Genomic DNA, 20,390 nt, shown 5'->3' with positions numbered 1-20,390 from the left:
GGCCAGAGACTGTACACAACTACTGGGCCTTTCCACCATGTCCCCTTTCTCAACTGGTTTGATCCGCTAAGACTTACTTATAAAGACGGGTTCTTGGGCCAAGATCATGCGAGTTCCAGGAGGAGGCGCTTTCATTGAGCGTGGAATCAACCATACGATTTTTCTACGCGGGTCCCTCGAATCATCATGGAACGGGGCTTGTTTGGAGACAATGAGCCCAGCGCGGCCGACAGGACCGCTTTGCCAGCTGCAGGTACGAGTACTCAAAAAGGTACGCTTGGAGGAGTTCCTCCATAGCTTGTATTGCCCAACGCGGGTCCGACGGAATCATCTTTGAACTGGCTTGTTCGGTGATGCTAATTCGTGACCTCGCTCTCGGGGCGTGAACATAAATAAAATGATAAGGTACCCGCTTCAGTGGCCAGGATACGGGAGAGCCGTCTCATCGATTCCAGACCTTTGAAATGCGGGCAACAACTGTTTCGATAGTCGCTCTGACCAGCGCATTCGCTGCACTGAGCAGCGCGTTGACGACCGCTCGACCGCCCACTAGTAGTGGTCAGACATGCGTAAGTCACTGCCAAGTAATGCTTGTTGTGAGTGATTGAAATCAATGATCCTGATCGAGGTCTGTCTTTGCCAGTGTCACGCCCTGAAAGCAGTCCTACCCGACGATACTTTCATTCCGAACAGCACAGTATACACCGCCGAGTATCAGAACTTCTGGTGTAAGTTGATAGTCCCTCCGCTCTATATACTCGGGACAAGCTGACCGAGACAGCGTCCACTGAGGACCTCAATCCTGCTTGTGTCTTCCTGCCAAACACGACGAAGAAGGTTGCTCGAGCGGTCCAGCTCTTCACCCGCCTCAACTGCCAATGGGCCATCAGAGGTGGTGGACATAGCCCCATTCCGGGTGCTGCTAATATCGATGGCGGAGTCCTCATCGGAACAAATCATCTCAATGCAATTGACATCAACCATAAACAGGGTTATGTCCGCGTTGGTGCCGGCAACCGCCTTGGTGCAGTTTATAATGCACTTGATCCACACAACTTGGTGCCCATTGTGGGGAGGTATGAGGATGTTGGTCTTGGTCTTGCTGTTGGGGCTGGCTTTTCCTACTTGACCAATCGTGAGGGGTTGACCATTGACAACGTCCTCAACTATGAGGTTGTTCTTGCAAATGGGAAGGTTGTCAACGCCAACAAACATAGCCACTCCGACCTATTTTGGGCTCTGAAGGGTGGTAATAACAACTTTGGGATCGTCACTCACTTTCATCTCAGGACGTTTCCATACAATGGTACTGTCTATGGAGGAAATATCATTCATCCAGAGTCCGCCTTCGACCAGGTCGCGGATCTCTTTTATGACTATCATACGCACCAGGCGGTCGACGATGTTTTGACCCATGCAATGCCCTCGTACAACTATATCGGCGCGACTGATGTGGCCCGTGCAGAAAGTCTTGTGGTATACAATGCTCCCGTCGACGAACTGCCTCCAATCCTTCAACCCTGGCTCGAGGTACCTTACCAGAACGATACACTGTCTCGGAGAACGTATGGAAGCCTTGCTCGTGAGCAGGGAGATGGTATCTTCAATGGGCTCGCGTTAGTACTTCAATTTCCTTTCCCAGACCCCTTCAATTGGACAAACAGAGTCTAGAACCCATGCGCTAACTGATTTTATAGCGTGGACCAGCGTCTCTTTAGCGTCTATGCCGACCGAGAGTTCCTCAAGGTGGCGTGGGAGATATATCTTCAATGGCTCCGGGATCGTCGGGACGTCCCAGGTCTGGTCGGGGTTCATGTTCCTATGCCCATCACCCCAAACCAAATCGCGCAGGGAGTTGCCAAAGGCGGAAACGCCCTTGGCCTGGAGTCAACTAACAATGGTAAAAGTATAGTAGGTAAGTATCCGCTATCTTGAAAGAACTCCCGTCATGGAAGTTCAAGTGGACGGCCACTGATCATTCTTCTAGTCATCCTGATGCTACTCAACTTCAACAACCTCGAGGATCTTCCACGCTTAAGGGCTGAGCATAATGCATTAATGGAATCGTTGGTCGATCTGGCGAAACAGCGAGGCGTTTACCATCCTTATATGTACGAATGACAATCCCGTCCCCAGGAGCCCCGTTCAAAATCGAAGACAGAGCTAGAGCTAATCACGCCTCGTCACAGAATGCTTACCTACTCGGGAGCCGGCCAGGAGGCCATCGCCTCGTACGGCTCAAAGAACGTTGCGAGACTGTGGAAGACTGCAAAAGCTTACGACCCCACCGGTGTATTTCAGCGCCTGGTGCCAGGAGGGCAGAAACTCCCGCGGGCCTAGAACCAAGCAGTAGCCGGTGGAGGGGAAAACCGAGTGGCGCTGGACAAAAACGGTCCGATCGTGGGAGACTGTAGAAAGTGGAATATTTTATTCCCCATCTAAAAAGACAACAGTCGAGAGTAGATCTTTTGTCAGCCTGTCGAGGCAACTTATCTCCCCATAATCGCAATTCTGATCAGTATGGGGCACACGGCGCAAATATCGATTATCTTCCACCTAGATGCTTGAATATGGCGGAGCGTTCATTGGTGCAAACCAAGGAGATGTCCAGGGTAACTCTACTTCCTCCCCTGCTCGGCCTGGGCCGAAGAACAAACAAGGTAAGCGGGGGATCGTTCAATTGGGATGGGACCAGGAGCTCTTGGATCGGTCTTTAAGGGTGACTGCCTGCGTATAACAGCAAGGGTCTATTTTTGGCCTCTTCCCCCTCCCCTAGTTTCTCTTACTGTCGGTTTATCAACTTCGCATACATGTTCAACTGTGCCGTCCCTTTCCACTGGTCGAATTCTTCATACATTCGCCATAACTGGGGATACCCCCGAATTTATCAAACCCTCGCCAAAAACGCCCGCTCTCTAATCACTCATCTACACCATAGGTATAAGTATATGCACATCACCCATTCTATGTACTACACGGCCCGCAGCCAGGAAACCCCATCATCACTCCTGGTTCACGATCTTGACGTCAATGGGCGTGTTCCACGAGAGCAGAAACTCCATGACGCGAGAGATCTGCTCCGGCTGCATCTGCTGCAGGATCATCGTCCGCCTGCTCTTGATCGTTTCCCGATCCGGCGGCGTCAGGGACAGTTCCATGTCAGGGATTTGGTCTTGGATCTGGTTCCAGTTCCACTCGAGACTTGCTTGCAACTCGTCGAGGGTAAGCCTTGGATCTGTGGTGGTGGTAGCGGTAGGAGGCAGAGGGGGAAGGGCAAGGGGAGGAAGAGGAGGAGGAGCGTCAAGTTGCATCTCGCTATCTTCACTGCTCTGAGTCGAGTCCATCCGGCTACTATCGTCGTCACAGAGTGCCGGTGTAGAGCAGTCGTCGCCGAGCAGCCCGGTCCCCATCACGTAGTCCACCCAGGACTCTAGCGAGACTGAGGTGGGCTCTGTGCCCATCTCTCCTAGCATTTCAGGAGGGGTGCTCCCACTCGGTCCCAGGTATGAAGAAGGGGAGCTGGTTGTGTTCGCTGAAAGCTCTTTGTTGGTGCTGGTGGCGCTTGGCAGGAACATGCCCCCCAGATGAAGATCATCATGCCCTAATTCCGAACCGGCCATGGTGGGGATGGGACGTTGCTGGTGCAGGTGGTAGTGGTGGCGATGCGAGCTGGTGTTGGGGTTTCCACCTGTGGACTCGGGAGGCAGGCCGTAGAATCGCGGAACAATGTCAGGTTGCGATGACGGTGATGGTAAAGGTGAAGACTCTGCAGTATCTGGCATCGTTCTGCTCGTGGCTGGGCAACATTGCCCCGGGGAGGTAGAGTTGGAGTTGTTTGTGGTTTGTCTCATCCGCTGTAGGATTGTGAACCTATATAAGATAGGATGATGGGATTAGCAGATGTGTGCAAAGTATATCTATCATCAATCAACCAATCAATCGAATAATGGAGCCCCCCGCCAGCACCAGGCTTAGTGAATAATTGACCAACCTGTTTTTTGCGTCGTTGGCGGACCTACGGTGTAGCGCTTCATCGACTATCTGTTTCCAGTTCCGACCTCGCTTCTCAACCTCTGCGAGCAAGACCTCATCTTCCTCTGGCGTCCATTCACTGCGATTGAGGCCTGGGTTCAGAAAGTGTTGCCAGCGTTTGGCGCATTCTTTGGCAAGTCAGGCAGTCAGTCAGGCCGTCCCAATCAAGATATCAAGCAACCGAGTAATATAGGTCGCTAAGCGAGAGCAACTCACGGTCTGGTTGACGAGTGCCGACTACCTGAGCAACCTCGGTCCATCTGCAACGGATTAGTCGTCAGGCGCGACAATGGAAAGATACGCATTCATTAGGTATAGCAAAGTATGAGACTGACACGGTAGAATACTTTGCAACCGCCTCATGAAGGCGCTTGTTCTCCTCTTCGCTCCAAAGACCCTTGTTGATCTTACTATCCAGCTTGATCCACCGCTTCCTACAGTCTTCAGCACTCCACCCGTCAGAACACGTTGTCCAAACGAGGGAAGAATGCACAAAGGAGTAAAGGCAGTGTTGTCGGCTTAGGTACCTTTATTACTTCTTCCCGGCAACTTCTCTGCAATTGCTCGCCAGTCGATAGGCTTTCCCAGCCTCGATGCTGTAGAGCCTGATGATGAAGGCAATTCGCCCCGTCAGCCCTGTGTAATCGGTTCAAGCGTAGCAGTGGTTTCATTGCAGGGCATTGTACCTTGCTTGACAACCTCTCTGCGCAATATGTGGTCCTCTTGCTCCGCCCACAAGTTTCGAGCTTTCAGCGTGTTCTCTTCGTGCATCGTACCACAAGAACATCAATAAAAGATGAAAGTAGAAGTAGAAAAGAACAAAAGAACGAAAAGAAGGAGTGAAAAGAGCAATGTACTTCAGGAAGAGGGGTAGTGGGACTCGGGAGGCAACCTCGGGTTGGTGCTAGCAACATCGGGACCTGGTCGTCACCGGCATCAACTTGCGGCTGAAGCATGAAGAAAGCATCCAAAGGTGAATCAAGATAAAACACAGTGAGCTTGTTCTTCTGGTACGCGGGTCCCCGAAGCCTCCAGCAGAGTAAGATAACTACTCGACAGTATTTCAGCTCTGGTTCTTGCCATGCAGCGTGGCTGGGACGCCTTGCGCAGTTGTAGAGTTGTTTTCTTGCGGACCGAAAGTTGTCGCTTTCCGCGGGGGCGAAATGCTGACGGCTGACAAGACATTCTGCAGGGATGGGCGTCTTCTGCATTGAATACGGTCTCTTCGCGGGGCAACGTGGTGACGGTTGACAAGGATAGGAGTCTAGATTGAATATCATCTTTTCGTGGGGGCCGAAATGGCGACGATTGACAAGGGTTGGGAGCCGGTACATGTAGTTGGATGTCTCACTCTGACGGCCCCTATCATCAGACAATGTAATGCTTGCAACTCTCTCCTCTCTCTCGTTGACTCGGCTGCATCACGACAGGGATTTATATTGCCTGCGAACAAGCTCACAAATTAAGAGGCTTGACCCTTATAGTAGGGTGCATAGATGAATTGTAAGACAAGCGCTAACCATAACCTTTATAGTAATCTTTTAGGCGCCCACCCTGTTATTGTACCTTTGCAGACTCAATGCCTCGGCCATATTATTATGCGGCAGATTTGGGTGGCACTGGTATAGATCCCTGCTACTGATGCCAGTACTATAACAGGCTCCTCTATCATTGATTGTGTGCCATTGATTATCAGTCGATCCCAAGAGGCTGTGTAGATTCAGGTCTTGAAACATAGCCAAGTGCCATGTTGTGCAGCAATCACTCCCCAGACTCCGGAATATATGCACACGCCCTGCATAAATCTCAGTCGGGAAGAACTCTTATAAAAGTATGCCTGCTATGGCTCGTGCCAATGGGTATGTGAGCGGATCCACATGCGCAGCAATTCAGCGAAGCGCCTAGATAGATTGATAATGAAGAAGTCTTCTAGCTACCAAGGTAGGAGTAGGAATCCACATATGATATTGATGATAGTCTAACTCTCCAAGGAAGGAATAATGGGGTGGGCGAGGTCTTTGTAGCGAGCCACGGAAAATGCCAGGTGTCGCTTACTATACCCTGATTTTGGAACGACAACCCGACGCCTAGCAGGGGTCCACCGTACGAAGCTTTGGAGGTTCAGAGATGGTCGATTCGAATGGGCTGATCAGATCGACAGGGATAGCTCCAGACGAAACTGCTTCGAGACCATGCTAGTACGCAAGAGACAAGGGGTCTAAATATAGGATCACCAAAGCCGGATAGCAGCGGCTGCCAAACCCCACCCCCCAAGTCGTTCGTTTCAAGGATAGGAAAAGGATGCTTCATGGTCAAACTGCGTACATTGCGCTTGGTAACTGCTTTGATAGTTACGGAGGCAGCAGGGTTGGGAATTTTTTTTTTTTTTTTGGAGAGATGAGGTTTGTGGTTGAGATGACCAGCGTAGGTAGCCTAGGTAACATGAGTCCGTGACAGTGTAAGTTCCATGGTCAAAGGAAAGCCGCTGGCTGCAAATAGAACCTGGTAAGCCATTTCAGTACAGGTAAACTTTAGAGTGCATAGGAACCTTTGGCTAAGTGGATCTCCGACCTCGAACAGATTCGAGTTGCTAACTGGAAAAGGTTTAGCAAAATTAAATCTTCTCAGGGCCCATCCATTCTGCGCCCTGATCCCAATGAAGGTTGCTCCGCCTCTTTCGCTTGCTGCAAGCAAATCCGGAGATTTTAGCCGTGCCGCCCGCGCCGTGTGAGGAATCTCGCGCCAGGCATAATCACCTTGAGCTTGTTAGCAACGGAGCCGAAATGAGGGCTGGAGAAAGAACGGATCTGTTTGCCCGTCCTTGAGCACGAGTAGGAGAATGAAAAGGAATTTTCTAAGAAACTCTGGGTCCTGACGAGGCATAAATCTCTGGAAGACAAACTTGCAGTCTTCAAGTTGGAGTCTTCAAATATCAAGTCGTACGCGGGTCCGGCGATCGCGGCCCGTCCCGACATGTTGCACTACGTACTAGTTTATGTATAAGCATTATTCAAATAATGCTTCACCTGAAACTTATGCTGCTCACTAAGCTGATTTGCAGATTGGCTGTCATATTCATATACACTACGTGTTATGAACACGCATGGACCCGCGTACACAGTCTGTACTTTCCATTAGAGATGGAGAGCTGCAACTGTGGAAGACTGGGCAACTATGACTGTCTACTGCACAGCATCGTTTCAGGGGCTTCAGTGTCTCCTTCAGCCTCAACATGCGGTGTTACCTCAATCATCCTCCCCATGCACATATGGTGCCACCTCTACCTCCACCTCCAACTTGAGCGAACTGGCTTCTCGGTTCTCAGCCAGATTCCCACTGCAAGGCGCCACGGAGTCTCACACTGGCAACATCCCCACTCGCTCTCCCAGCGACGCCAAACCAGCTTGGCGTCAGCTTTCTTACCCGCGTCGGCCAGCCGGGCCCGAGTGTTTACCGTAATTCTTATCAAAGCTGTTCAAACTGACATTATCTAAGCTGAGGTCTTTCTGAAGACACATGTCGGAACGTTTGAAGATTGCCCAGACAGCTTACTCTCTCGCGTTCCACTCATCCAAGGGGAAGAAACCATGTTGCTGCTAATCCTCTACACATGTACCGCACTGTCAGTCTTGACCTGGTATCTGCGATCATATCTGCGGCTACGGCATATTCCCGGGCCGTTCTGGGCTCAGTTTAGCAATCTGCCCCGTTTCCTCTGGGTTGCTGGAGGAAATGCGCATGATGTTCACATTGCCCTGCACCGCAAGTATGGAGATCTGGTGCGGATAGGCCCGAATCTTGTCTCCGTGACAGGCCCGGATGAGATTCCGAAGATATATGACTTTGCAGGGAGATATCTCAAGGTGGGACAGTCCTGCTTCCAATCACCATAATACAGGCGGTTTCCCAAAGAACAAGTCTTTAGTATAGCAGAAATGATGAGTGGAACATAGACGAAACGCTGCTGACATTTGTACCATACAGAGCGACTTCTACCGCGTTCTTACCTTTAGTGCTGGAGGAAAACTGGTCCGCACGATCTTTTCTACTCAAGATGGTCACCAACATCGCACGCTGCGAAAACCCATTGCGAACTTATACTCAATGAGCTATATTGCCTCCCATGAGAAGCTTGTTGATCAGACCATGGCCCATTTCTTCAGGCGTCTGGATGAGCTCTTCGTTGACACGGATGGTGTGTGTGACTTTGGGACCTGGATTCAGTATTTCGCCTGGGATGTGATTGGGAATCTCACCTTTTCCAAGCCGCTCGGGTTCCTGGAGCGTGGTGGCGACGTGGAGAACATCACTGCGAGTATTGTGACTTTTTTTGGTATCAATGCAATGGTATGTATGCGTCTCTCCACCCTGGCCGATCTCTCCATTATTCTGACCAAGACAGATAACGCAAATGCCGTGGCTGGACTACTTTTTCTTCAAGAATCCCATCCTTCACAAGGTGAAGAAGGAGAAGGCAAGCCCAGTAGTTACATTCGCTATGGCAAGGGCCAACGAAAGACTTGAAGAGCTCGAGAAAAATAAAGAAAAGACAATCAAGGATAGAGACTTCCTTTCTGGATTTATAAATGCGCTGTCCAAAGATCCGTCCATTCCCAAGTCGTATGTCCTCCCTTCTCAAAAGTACAAAGCAAATGATTGCAATCCTTTTAACCATTGCTAATAATCAACCTCCTCTATTTATAGGGCCCTGACTGCATGGGCAACCTCCAACGTGACAGCTGGCAGCGACACCACCTCCATTCTGACCCGAAGCGTTTTCTATCAGCTCTTGACACATCCCGACAAGCTCCGGTGCCTCATGGATGAGCTTGACCAAGCCGAGCGAGAGGGTCGTCTGTCCGAATACGTGTCCTGGCAGGAAGCGCAGCAACTCCCATATCTGGACGCGGTAATCAAGGAAGCCGGACGCCTGCATCCGCCATTTGGGCTTCACCTGGAGCGCCATGTGCCTCCTGAAGGTGCAGTCATCTGTGGTGCACATCTGCCCGGCGGCACCATGGTTGGGATCAACTCATGGGCGATTCATCGACGCGAGGATCCGTTTGGAAAGGACGCTGACGAGTTCAGACCGGAGCGATGGCTGCTGTGTGACGAGGCACAACGTCGGAAAATGGGACGAGCTCTCATGACTGTAAGTGAATCGCTTTTGCAATTTCTGTTGTCTTCGGCCTACACTTTCAATCTGACCAAGAGCTCTGACTGTTTCGCCCCCCTCTTTCTCCAGTTTGGTGCCGGTCGTCGCGTCTGCCTGGGTAAGCACATTTCGATCCTGGAAATGTATAAACTCATCCCCAGTATTTTCCGGAAATACAAGGTTCGCTTGTCCCCTGCCACAATCCCTCCCCCTCCCGCCACTTCCATCCCCAGAGAAAGACTCGGTTCTCCAGAAGCTAACATGCCTACAACGCAACAGCTCGAATTTGCGGTGCCTGGTGGCCGCTCTTACCATGTGCACAACAGATGGTTTGTACACCAGACGGGCTTGGATGTGAGATTCAAGAAGCGGACGGCTGGCACTTGAGGTATCGGATAGATTAGTACTCAGTTCAACCTCCCCGAGGCCGTCTCTGTTATTTTGTATGCCATCGCTTTTCATTCCCACTTATCACGACTCTCTACTGTTCTAGGAGCTGAGCGGCCCACTGAAAAATCATCCTACCATTTCTTTGCAATTCTAGGAGGCTCGGAAATTTAAAAAGCTATTTATAAAGTTATTGGAAAGACAAGCAGTTAGTTTCATAAGTAGAAGCGCTGCGCCTTATGACTAAAATGCTCATGCAATATACATGGCCAGATTAGTGCCCGGAGCAAAACCTCGTTCCACCCGATCCCTTGTCTTGAGACATTTGTTCAACTCTCAAGGGGAAATGGGTTAATATCTTGACTGGCGGACCCGCGTATTCGTATATTGTGTGCCTTGCGCTTGGCATGTGCAGAGTCCTCCAGCTTAGGCGTTGTCCCAACGTGACTTGGTGTAAGGGTCCACATATAACAACGCGAGTTCCCCATAGCCTCACTTCTCGAGATCTCACTTTGCCCTCTCACCTCATCTCCCTTGATGCACAATGGTTTTGTTTCTCAGATTTGGGCCAGCCCTGGGGCTGCTCGCCCAACTAGCCGTGGCCGTGGCCGCCGGATTTGACAACATCTCCCCCTTAATTAGACGACTGTCCCCCGGCGCAGAAGTGTTCTATCCCTCCGCCGCAAACTGGTCGGAGGTGACTCCGCGATGGTCGACCAACGATGCCCCGACATTCTTCGCTGCTATAAAGCCAGGAACTACAGGCGACGTGCAAAACATCGTCCGCTACGCCTCGAGGTACAACATTCCGTTCCTTGCCGTTGGAGGAGGCCACGGCTTCACGACGACTTTGGGCGACGTCAAGCAAGGCCTGGAAATAGATCTCAGTCCGTTCGACAAGGTCTTCGTCGACGCTCGAAACAACCGCATGACGATTGGTGGAGGGGTGAGGTTTCGAGATATCATGGACCCCCTGTATGCTGCTGGCAAAGAGATTCGTAGGTCAAACCCGCAGGATTCGAAACAGTTCATCCTTCTATCTGCGTTGGACCGCCCCGCTGACCGGAGGGCATGGTGCTCGGCACTCTATAGAAACTGGAAGTTGCCCCTGTGTCGGCATGGTAGGAGCCTCTCTCGGAGCTGGTGTTGGAAAGTACCAGGGCGTCCATGGACTGATTATCGATGCCTTGGAATCAGTGAAACTAGTCACTGCTGCGGGGAGCTTGATCACAGTCTCCAAACATCAGCAACCCGACCTGTTCTGGGGTATACGAGGTGCAGGGTTCAATTTTGGAATCGTCACTGAGGCTACTTATCGGATTCATGACTTGACGAACAAGGGTTCCGTGCTGAATGTGGATTTTCTGTTTTCAGGAAGTGTCAATCAGACCTTTTTCGAGGTTTTGGCATCCTTTAATGGCAGATTGCATCCGAAGTTGGCCTTATTTGGAGTACTCGCCAACGATGCCACTAACGGGGTGAGTTACACACAGTCTAACAGGATAATGTATACGAGCAAGCTCGACTGACCACTGCCCTGTTCATGTATGCACAGCCCTCGATTATTCTCAACGCGGTGTACATCGGCCGTCAAGAGGAAGGTCTTTCCTATCTCAAACCCTTTCTTGACTTACCCTACCTCCGAAGGAATATCACGCAATTGCCGTGGAACAAGGTGTTTGATGCGCACATGTTCGGTGGCATAGCGGCCACCTGCACCGGCGGAAACCCACAGAATAACTGGTCCCAGGCGATGGCCAGAATCGACGTACCGACGCACGTGGCCTATTTTAACGCGTTGGCCGATCTCTGGCGCCAGCATCCTGCAGCAGCAAATGCGATTCTCTCAATAGAAGTCTTCTCCCCGCGGGCAGCGCTTGCTGTCCCTGACCAGGAGACTTCATATCCATTCCGCGATACCGGGGTTCAGATGTGAGTAAAGTTATCTACCCAACTGCGCAAGCGAGCGACTTTTGAGTAAAAGGATTTTTTTTTTGTTTGGATGGGACCTTGACTGACTGGATTGGGCGTGCTTTATTCGCCCTGGTCTCCCTTAGCATCCTCAACTTCCCTGCCAACGACGACACGGTGACCGACTTTGCAGAGCACTGGGTTCCGCGGTTCGCAGAGACAGGCGGCTTCAACGAGTCGCGGGTCTATGTGAGTTATGCCCACGGCGATGAGAGTCTTGAGAGCAAGTATGGCGCCAGGAAGCTGCCTCGTCTCTTAAAGTTGAAAAAGAAGTGGGATCCAAAGGGCCTCTTTAGTTTCAATAACGGGTTGCCAGTTGTGTAAGTAGAGGAACCTCTGTAGATGCTGGTGACCATGAGGGTGCTGGCTAGTGGGAGGGCTGGCTGGATCTTCTCCGTCATAGTTCACTGTTGATTTAGAAGACCCAGGGAGGGAGATATTCTCATACCTCGGCTTGTACATACCAAATGTAATAGATCTGGAAGATTGTGTTATTGTCCCCTGTCGGCATGGTGGCTGCCTGAGGCTACCATCACGTGCCTGCTTTCTAGATAGCTTCGTCTTCCGCTAGCTAGCCCATACGAATTGGCACACATCTCTTCGATTCCCACGATGTCTCCTTTCTCCTACGGCCTTCATGCCGATATCCCCTACTCTCTTAATAAAGTCGTCAATGGCACGAATAGCAGATGTTGACCTGATGCCTCAGGCTCTAAATCACGTCCGGATGGTTTACTCCGCTCGTTGCTCCTGCTGTAAATGCACAACCATCTTAACAAAATCACCTTTCTCGCCTGCTTCAGCCCACTGTGACTAAATTACAAGAAATGTATACTGCCTCCTTCTCCTGTCCAGTTATCTATCTGATAACATTTCCCCAGGGCTGCGGTTCGGAAATCTGTGAACGGAAGTTTTCATGAAATCGGGAAACGCAACAAGGCTGACAAAGGGTGGTCCTGGTTTCTTGACCAAAGCAGCTATTAAGTACCCTGAAGCCCGGCAGCCGCACCGACCTGAGCAAAATAATCTTCCTTTCTACTGCATCCCTGAGAAGCAAGAGGAATGACGAAAATGATAAGAGCCCATCGGACAGCACGAATGCGGGCCCGCGTGGACAAGCTGTGGAGGTCTCCCAGACGCTCCAGTGAGCTCTTGAAACAGGGCGCGAGCGCCGCATCCGAGGGTCGCCTTCAGCTGAACCGGACCCGCGCAGCAATCTACCTGCGTCTGCGGATTATTTGAACTATTCTGATAATCATCAAAAACGAATATGGATAAATCAACAGCTGTCTCAATGACTACCGTGAATCATTCAGCTTGACTTTCTCTTCGTTCAAGCATCTCAACACTCGTTCCGCACTATTCAACAACCGGAAAGGGGATTGACGATATACTTCCCCCCTCAGAAAATGGTCGACGGTTACCCAGACCATGCGGTCGCCGTCATCGGCATGGCCTGCAAGTTCCCCGGTGCCGACTCTCTGGATGAGTACTGGCAACTTCTGGACGAGGGCAGGTCCATGTGCGAACCGGCATCTAAAGATCGCTTTGCTACGACAGAAAGTCGACGGCACCAGGAGAAATCCATTTACAACGCCAACTGGATTTCAGACATCGACGCCTTTGACCACAAGTTCTTCCGCAAGTCGAGTCGTGAAGCTGCCTCGATGGACCCCCAGCAACGCCTATTGCTACAGGTGGCCTATCACGCTCTCGAATCCTCAGGGTATTTTGGCCCGGTTGAGCCGCGCACAGATGTGGGCTGCTATGTCGGTGTTTGCGCATCTGATTACAATGACAATGTGGCAGCACATCCGCCAAATGCATTCTCAACACTGGGAACCCTTCGCGCCTTCTTGACGGGGAAGATCAGTCACTACTTTGGCTGGACGGGCCCCTCTGTGTCCGTTGATACAGCGTGCTCATCTTCTATGGTGGCCATTGATGCTGCCTGCAACGCGATTGTGCTTGGGAACTGTTACAGCGCCGTCGCGGGCGGCGTTTCTCTCTTTACGAGTCCGTATTTCTTCCAGAACCTGTCTGGAGCTTCATTCTTGAGCCCAACAGGACCAACCAAGTCATTTGACGCGGACGCAGACGGATACTGCCGTGGAGAGGGCATTGGCCTGGTGGTGTTGAAAAAGTTGTCGAATGCGTTGGCCGACAACGACAACATCCAAGGCGTGATCTTATCCACTGCCGTAGCTCAGAGCAGTAACCTAGTTCCGATCACTGTGCCATACAGCCCTTCGCAGACCTCTCTATACCGCAGAGTTCTCAAGCAAGCGAATGTATCTCCAGAAGAAGTGACCTACCTGGAAGCCCACGGCACTGGGACGAGGATCGGCGATCCACAAGAATATGAAGGCATTCGCGAGGTATTCGGCTGCCAGGGACGACGTCAGGAGCCCTTTCACTTTGCTTCGGTGAAGGGTAACATTGGCCACACAGAAGGTGCATCAGGCGTGGCTGGCCTTATCAAAACATTATTGATGATGAAGCGAGGTGTTATACCCAGACAGGGCAGCTTCAAACAGCTTAACCCGAAGATCGCCCTGGAACCGAACCTGCTCATTCCTACATCCTCCGTGCCGTGGACTGCAAAGACATTCATTGCTTGCGTCAACAACTACGGCGCCGGCGGCAGCATCGCAGCCGTGGTAGTCAAGGAAGCTCCCAAATTGTCCGCACAGAGGAGAGCTTCTTCTCTGGCTTCGCTGGCTTCGCCGGCCCGCTATCCTGTTTTTCTTTCCGCACATTCCCCTCAAAGGCTCAGTGAGCTAGCTTCGCGACTGCGCACGTACATCAACCAGCTGCCCCCCTTATCAAGCAGGAACACCCTGGCGGATTTCGCGTTCAACCTAGCTGATCAACAAAACCGATCCCTACCAAATATCGTGGCAACTAGCGTGTCCAGCATGTCCGAACTTGATGACCAGCTGCGCATCGTGTCATCTGTGCCGGACTCTGCTCCAGCGCAGACGGCTGTGACTAACTCCAAGCCGATTGTGCTCGCATTTGGCGGCCAGACCAACCGATCTGTCGGCCTCAACCCGGCCGTGACGGAGGCCTCGGGACTGTTTCGGTCTTATCTCGATGAATGTGATCGGATTCTGAAATCACTTGGTAGCAACAGCATCTACCCGGGCATTTACGAGTCCAACCCGCGCGATGATATTGTCGGTCTTCAGACAATGCAGTTCGCCCTGCAGTATGCCTCCGCCAAAACCTGGATGGACTCTGGCCTGCGCGTTGACTGCATCGTGGGCCACTCATTCGGCCAGCTGGTTGGAATGACTGTTGCAGGTATCCTCACCCTCGAGGACGGTCTGAAGCTGGTTCACGGCCGCGCTGCGCTGATGCAACAGGAGTGGGGATCCGAGCGCGGAGAAATGGTTGCACTAGACGCCGATCTTAAGACGACGCAGGATCTAATCATCGCAAACTCCTCACCAAACGACAGGCTAGAGATTGCATGCTTCAACGGACCAAAGAGCCACGTGGTGGTTGGCTCCAACGCCGCCATCGACGGGCTAATTAACAAACTTCGGCTTTCCTCGGCGGTCAAGTATAAGAAGCTGAACGTAACACATGGCTTCCATTCTCGCTTCACCGACGATATTCTACCGGCTCTCGAATCTCTGGCCGGGACCCTAACTTATTGTTCCCCACGGATTCCTCTTGAGACCTGCTCAGATGGCTCATCATGGCCCGCCCCCACGCCGCAGCTGATTGCCCAGCATACCCGAATTCCGGTATATTTAGGCCAGGCTATCAGCCGCATCGTACATCGCCTTGGCTCATGTATCTGGCTCGAGGCAGGATCCAATTCATCCATCACAAGCATGGCGCGCCGTGCCGTGGGCGACGACGTACACAGCCACACTTTTATCCCCCTCAATCTTAGTAGCCCCAGCGCTATTGGGTCTTTGGTTGATGCCACAGTTCAACTATGGCGCAATGGCCACCACCGTGTTCAGTTCTGGCCATTCCATCGTGTCGAGAGAGCCGCCTACACTCCGCTCAACCTGCCGCCTTTTCCGTTCGAGAAGACTAGGCACTGGTTGGATTGGGTGGAGGAAAAGCCTGCCACTGGCCCAGTCTCCACCACGGACGACACGGACAGCAGAGACAAGGATATCCAAAACAATCAACTCCTTTTCTCTCCCACGTGGCTTAGCGCTGACCGGCAGACTGCTAGGATTCGCGTCAATCCCCGCAGCGATGAATGGCAGAGAGTAGTCCAAGGCCATGCTGTCCTTAACAATCCTCTCTGTCCTGCGCCACTCTACATTGAGCTGGTCGCCCGAGCGGTCAAAATTCTGGGAATTGGTGATGTGTCCGCGTTTCACTCTCTCGAGATTGTTGCGCCTTTGGGATTGAGCCAGGATACGGATTTGGCTCTGCAGCTGGATCAGCAAGCCAACAACAACAGTTGGTCATTCTCCTTTGTCTCACAACCGCTCAAGGGACCACGACAACAGGAGCCAGCTGTGCACGCAACTGGAGCTGTCACCATTGTCAACGACAACAATCATACAAAGGCCGAGTTTGACCGGACTGCGCGACTGCTTCCCTATAGCCGGATCAAGGAACTTCTTTCCCAGGCCGATGGCGAGGCCATGCATGGTGCTCTCGTCTACAAGGTGTTTAACCGGGTTGTCCAATACGACGACTATTACAAGGGAGTCTCGCGTGTTGTGGCTAAATCTGGCCAAGTTGCCGCCGACGTCGTGCTTCACAATCCCCCGTTGCCATGGGCTGCAGAACAGGTCTGTAACCCTCTGGCCTTGGATAACTTCTTGCAGGTGGCTGGACTGCACGCCAACAGTCTCAGAGACTGTGCGGATACGGATGTATATGTTTGCACCAAGGTTGATCGACTATCAATAAGCCCGAAGTTCTCTGCTTCGTCATCACAGCCCGGACATGGGTGCTGGGGGGTATTCTCAAATCTGAATGTTGTCAACGACAAGCAGGTTGAGAATGATGTCTACGTCTTTGATGCTACAACCGGAGAGCTCGTTTTGATGGTCGTCGGCGCTCACTTCAGCAGAGTTCTCATCACATCGCTTAGCAGGGTGTTGTCAAGAGCTAATTCCTCGACTACGTCTACCACCGCAGCAGCAGCAACGTCCACAACCACTACAACCAACTCCGCAGCAGGACTATCCAATCCCGTGGCGGCGTCATTTTCGGAGACACCTTTTGCTGCTCCTCAACCTCCTGCAGCGCCGTCCTCTACTCCCGCAAAAGCCCGGGCGGTCCGAAAACAAAAGACGCCGGGTATCGAAAAGGAACTTCGACAGCTTCTTTCCAAAATCACAGACGTTCCCGAGCAGGAATTTCGCAGCCAAGCGACACTGGAAGATCTGGGCATTGATTCCTTGATGATCACGGAAATTGTCTCTGAGGTTAGCACAACCTTTGGCATCAACATTCCGCAGGAAGATCTGCAAGATCTAGTGACTTTCGGATCTCTGAGCGCCTACCTTGCCCGCCGGGGCGCTCGCGGAAATAGCGCCGATGAAGAAGAGGGGAATTTTGAAGAGGACGATTCGCAAAGCCAGGCGCCTCTTCCCGATATCGCGGTCGCGGGTCCCAAGGCAGCCCGCCCAGACTCTCAAAGAGACGAAAACCTTCGGTTGCAGTTGGCCCAGTTGGTCGCCAGCCACTTGGAGGTTCCGGCCAGCAACTTCATTCGAACAACAAACCTCGCTGATCAAGGTCTCGACTCACTTCTCTGCATGGAACTTGCGAGCGATATTGAGCGATCCTTTGGTGCGAGGATTGACGTGACGCTGCTCACCACAGAGTCCACCTTTGGTGACCTAGCCGACATGGTTTTTGGAACGGGCAGTGGGGCAGAAAGGCTTTCATCCTCATTGCCATCCAGCTCAGGAACCGGGAGCTTGGGAACTTCTACCCCAGGTACCGAAACTGACTATGAGCGGATCTCACTCCCAGACAGTGGGTGCAATCCTCAGCTGGCTTTTGAAAAGATCCAGTTCGACTATGACCTGTATGCAACGGAAACGGGATTCATAGGGTTCTGGAAGAATGTCTACCCCACACAGGCGCAACTTGTACTTGCTTACGTTGTTGAGACCTTCCGTGACCTGGGTTGCCCACTAGATGCGATCCAGCCGGGGCAAACTATCCCACTACTGCCGGTCTTGCCCAAACACGACCGTCTCCGCGGTGTGCTTTATGAAGTCCTGCGAGACGGCCAGATCGTTGACTACACGGGCAAGGAGTATATCCGCACTGAAAAGCCCCTTGACGCGGCAACCTCCGCAGAAATCTACTCAGAGATCATCCGCGCTCACCCACAACACGCCAAGGAGCACGAGTTACTCCATCTGTGTGGCTCAATCATGTCAAAGCTTGTCAGCGGGGAGCGGGACCCCCTTCAACTTCTCTTCGGAACCAAAAAGAACAAGGAGCTCTTGGAAGAGGTGTACAGCAACGGGCCAATGTATCGGGCCATGAGTCAGTTACTGGCGAAGTTCCTCCAACAGGCCCTGAGTAATCGTTCAATGCCCGTTCGGATCCTAGAACTAGGCGCGGGGACAGGCTCGACAACCAAATGGGTAGTCGACATCCTCGTACGCTCCGGGATTCCATTCAATTATACCTTTACCGACATATCGCCATCGCTCGTTGCCGCTGGAAGACGAAAGTTTTCCAAATATGATTGCATGGAGTTCCAGGTGTTGGACATAGAAAAGGACATCCCTCAGAAATTCGTCCAGTCCTTTGATACGATCCTCTCGACGAACTGCATCCACGCCACGAGTAACTTGCCCAACTCCCTCGGCCATATCTACCAGATGCTACGGCCTGGTGGATTTGTGTCTCTGGTCGAGTTTACCAAGAACATGTTCTGGTTCGATCTTGTCTTTGGCCTCTTGGAAGGTTGGTGGTTGTTCAACGATGGTCGTCAGCACGTTCTTGCCGATGAAGCCTTTTGGGAGCGGTGCATGCGGAACGTTGGGTTCCAGCACGTGGCAATGACCGAGGGCCCGAGCCTGGAGTCCAACACCGTGCGGATCATCACGGGCTTCACTAACAAGGCGGCTGAACCGCCTGTCACAGCGTCATGGATTGAGAGGAAGAAGGAGGAAACAGAGATGGAGACTGTATCATTCAACGCCACTCCAGATGGGGTGATTCTGCGTGCGGATATCTACTATCCGTCATCAAGTTCAATGGCGGGCGCCGCCGGGTTATCCTCGCCAAAGAAATGGCCTGTTGGTATGTACGCTTATTGATTTGCTTTGCACTTATTGCGACTCAAAGCTGACTCTGGTCACTAGCCCTGCTAATCCACGGCGGCGGACATGTCATGCTTTCGAGAAAAGATATTCGAACAAAGCAAGTCCAACATCTCATCCGCCATGGCATTCTTCCTGTCAGTGTAGACTACCGACTATGTCCCGAGATCAATATTGTTGACGGCCCAATGCGTGATGTCCGGGATGCTTTTGTCTGGGCGCGAACGCAGCTGTCGTCTTTGAAGCTGCACGCGTCGCCCTACTTACGGATTGATGATAGCCGTGTCGCCGTGGTTGGCTGGTCCACTGGTGGCACGTTGGCTCTGACGCTAGGATGGACACCCGACGTCAAGGCTCCGGACGCGATCCTTTCGTTTTACTGTCCGACTGACTATGAAGATCCCTGTAAGTGCTGTGCTGTTATTCCAGCTGCGTACTGTACTAACCTTGAATCGAAGGCTGGCAAGCACCCAACTTCCCGAACAAGTCCGAGGCCGAAGCCCAGAATGGTGATTATGACCTTCTGGAGGGAGTGTATGATCAACCTGTATGCGTTCCTTGTTCCTACCCTCGCTTGTATACATGCATGGTGTGCCCGTGTCAGTGTTGACTAATAGCGCAAATAAGATCACAAGCTACAACGTCCCGCCCTCGAAGCGGGCAACCGGGGGATGGATGTGCCCGTCAGACCCCCGATCTCGAATCATCCTTCACATGAACTGGCGCGGTCAGATGCTCCCAGTCCTTGCCAACGGCCTCCCGTCCAAGGCCACCGCCCGCCAACTACCTGCCGAGGAGCAACGGCAATTAGCGCGTCTCCCGCAACCATCCCCTGAACAGATCGCCAGGTTCAGCCCTCTTGCTCACATCGTCCGGGGCGAGGTCCGGTCGCCAACCTATCTGGTGCACGGGACGGAAGACGACCTGATCCCGTGGCAGCAGTCGCAGCGGACATACGAGGCACTTGTTGCGGCTGGAGTGGATGCCGGGATCTCGGTGTTGGAGGGACAGCCGCATCTCTTTGATCTGTTTAGTGATGGGGATGGGAAGAAGTGGGAGCGGATAGTGGAGGCTTTTGATTTTGTTTTCCGGCATCTGGGTGTTGCGTTGAAGGAATAGATGGATGCAGTTGCGTTATGGTTAGTAGCTAGACTGATTCAACTTTTAGTAACTGACTTTGGATACTATCTCGCTCCTTGGACGGCACCACAAGCCAACTATTGATAATGGAAGGATGATAGATAGATTATGTCCTTTGTACCAAGTAACCAAGCTATTATTCAGTCTAGCTCAATTCATCTCAACTCAAGTTCGTACCTAATGTTAGCCTGGCTATGCAGGGCTTCATCAATTAAAGCAGAAATTCGAAACCAACAACGCTATTGATAGATTATATCCAAAGCCCATGCAATAAAACCTATAAAGCGAGGCACACCCCCATGTGAAAAGTATCATCTGGCAGTGAAAAACAGCAGGCGTAGCCATGGATAGATCCCAAGCAGCCATACTTCCCATCCCATTCTCCTCATCCTGGCGGGCTTGGTTGGATTGGGTATACAGCCTCGGCT

At 52.0% G+C, this 20,390-nt stretch overlaps 4 protein-coding genes across 4 annotated transcripts; 3 read left to right on the top strand and 1 right to left on the bottom strand.

Moving 5' to 3' along the window:
• On the top strand, positions 1–2,833 carry BJX68DRAFT_236415 (FAD-binding oxidoreductase). The gene is made up of 6 exons (XM_071040008.1): positions 1–569; positions 644–728; positions 782–1,616; positions 1,698–1,915; positions 1,988–2,111; positions 2,190–2,833. Exons 1-6 carry the CDS (start codon positions 465–467, stop codon positions 2,338–2,340), a joined length of 1,518 nt encoding a protein of 505 aa, XP_070899478.1. The 5' UTR covers positions 1–464; the 3' UTR covers positions 2,341–2,833.
• A 169-nt stretch (positions 2,834–3,002) lies between these two features.
• On the bottom strand, positions 3,003–3,782 carry BJX68DRAFT_266409 (uncharacterized protein; the record flags this gene model as incomplete). The annotated part of the gene is made up of 1 exon (XM_071045506.1): positions 3,003–3,782. One exon carries the CDS (start codon positions 3,780–3,782, stop codon positions 3,003–3,005), a length of 780 nt encoding a protein of 259 aa, XP_070899477.1.
• A 3,837-nt stretch (positions 3,783–7,619) lies between these two features.
• BJX68DRAFT_266408 (cytochrome P450) lies at positions 7,620–11,869 on the top strand (the record flags this gene model as incomplete). The annotated part of the gene is made up of 8 exons (XM_071045505.1): positions 7,620–7,895; positions 8,017–8,379; positions 8,435–8,673; positions 8,737–9,305; positions 10,147–10,572; positions 10,667–11,052; positions 11,130–11,506; positions 11,632–11,869. The coding sequence occupies 8 exons, from the start codon at positions 7,620–7,622 to the stop codon at positions 11,867–11,869; spliced, it is 2,874 nt and encodes a 957-aa protein (XP_070899476.1).
• A 1,085-nt stretch (positions 11,870–12,954) lies between these two features.
• BJX68DRAFT_266407 (uncharacterized protein) lies at positions 12,955–19,941 on the top strand (the record flags this gene model as incomplete). Its single annotated transcript, XM_071045504.1, has 4 exons — positions 12,955–18,802; positions 18,865–19,227; positions 19,281–19,369; positions 19,450–19,941. 4 exons carry the CDS (start codon positions 12,955–12,957, stop codon positions 19,939–19,941), a joined length of 6,792 nt encoding a protein of 2,263 aa, XP_070899475.1.
• Positions 19,942–20,390: the final 449 nt, after the last annotated feature.

Source organism: Aspergillus pseudodeflectus, assembly GCF_044049435.1.
Source record: "Aspergillus pseudodeflectus strain CBS 756.74 chromosome Unknown BJX68scaffold_19, whole genome shotgun sequence".
Classification (NCBI taxonomy): domain Eukaryota; kingdom Fungi; phylum Ascomycota; class Eurotiomycetes; order Eurotiales; family Aspergillaceae; genus Aspergillus; species Aspergillus pseudodeflectus.
The sequence above is the reverse complement of the archived record's forward strand: the minus strand, read 5'-3'. Positions and strand labels throughout refer to the sequence as shown.

Bases quoted from the DNA above. Each gene is read 5' to 3' on its own strand.
- BJX68DRAFT_236415 (XM_071040008.1), top strand. From the start codon at position 465: ATGCGGGCAACAACTGTTTCGATAGTCGCTCTGACCAGCGCATTCGCT. The intron at 729-781 runs GTAAGTTGATAG...TGACCGAGACAG, and splicing joins CGAGTATCAGAACTTCTGGT to CGTCCACTGAGGACCTCAAT. The intron at 1,617-1,697 runs GTTAGTACTTCA...CTGATTTTATAG, and splicing joins GGTATCTTCAATGGGCTCGC to CGTGGACCAGCGTCTCTTTA.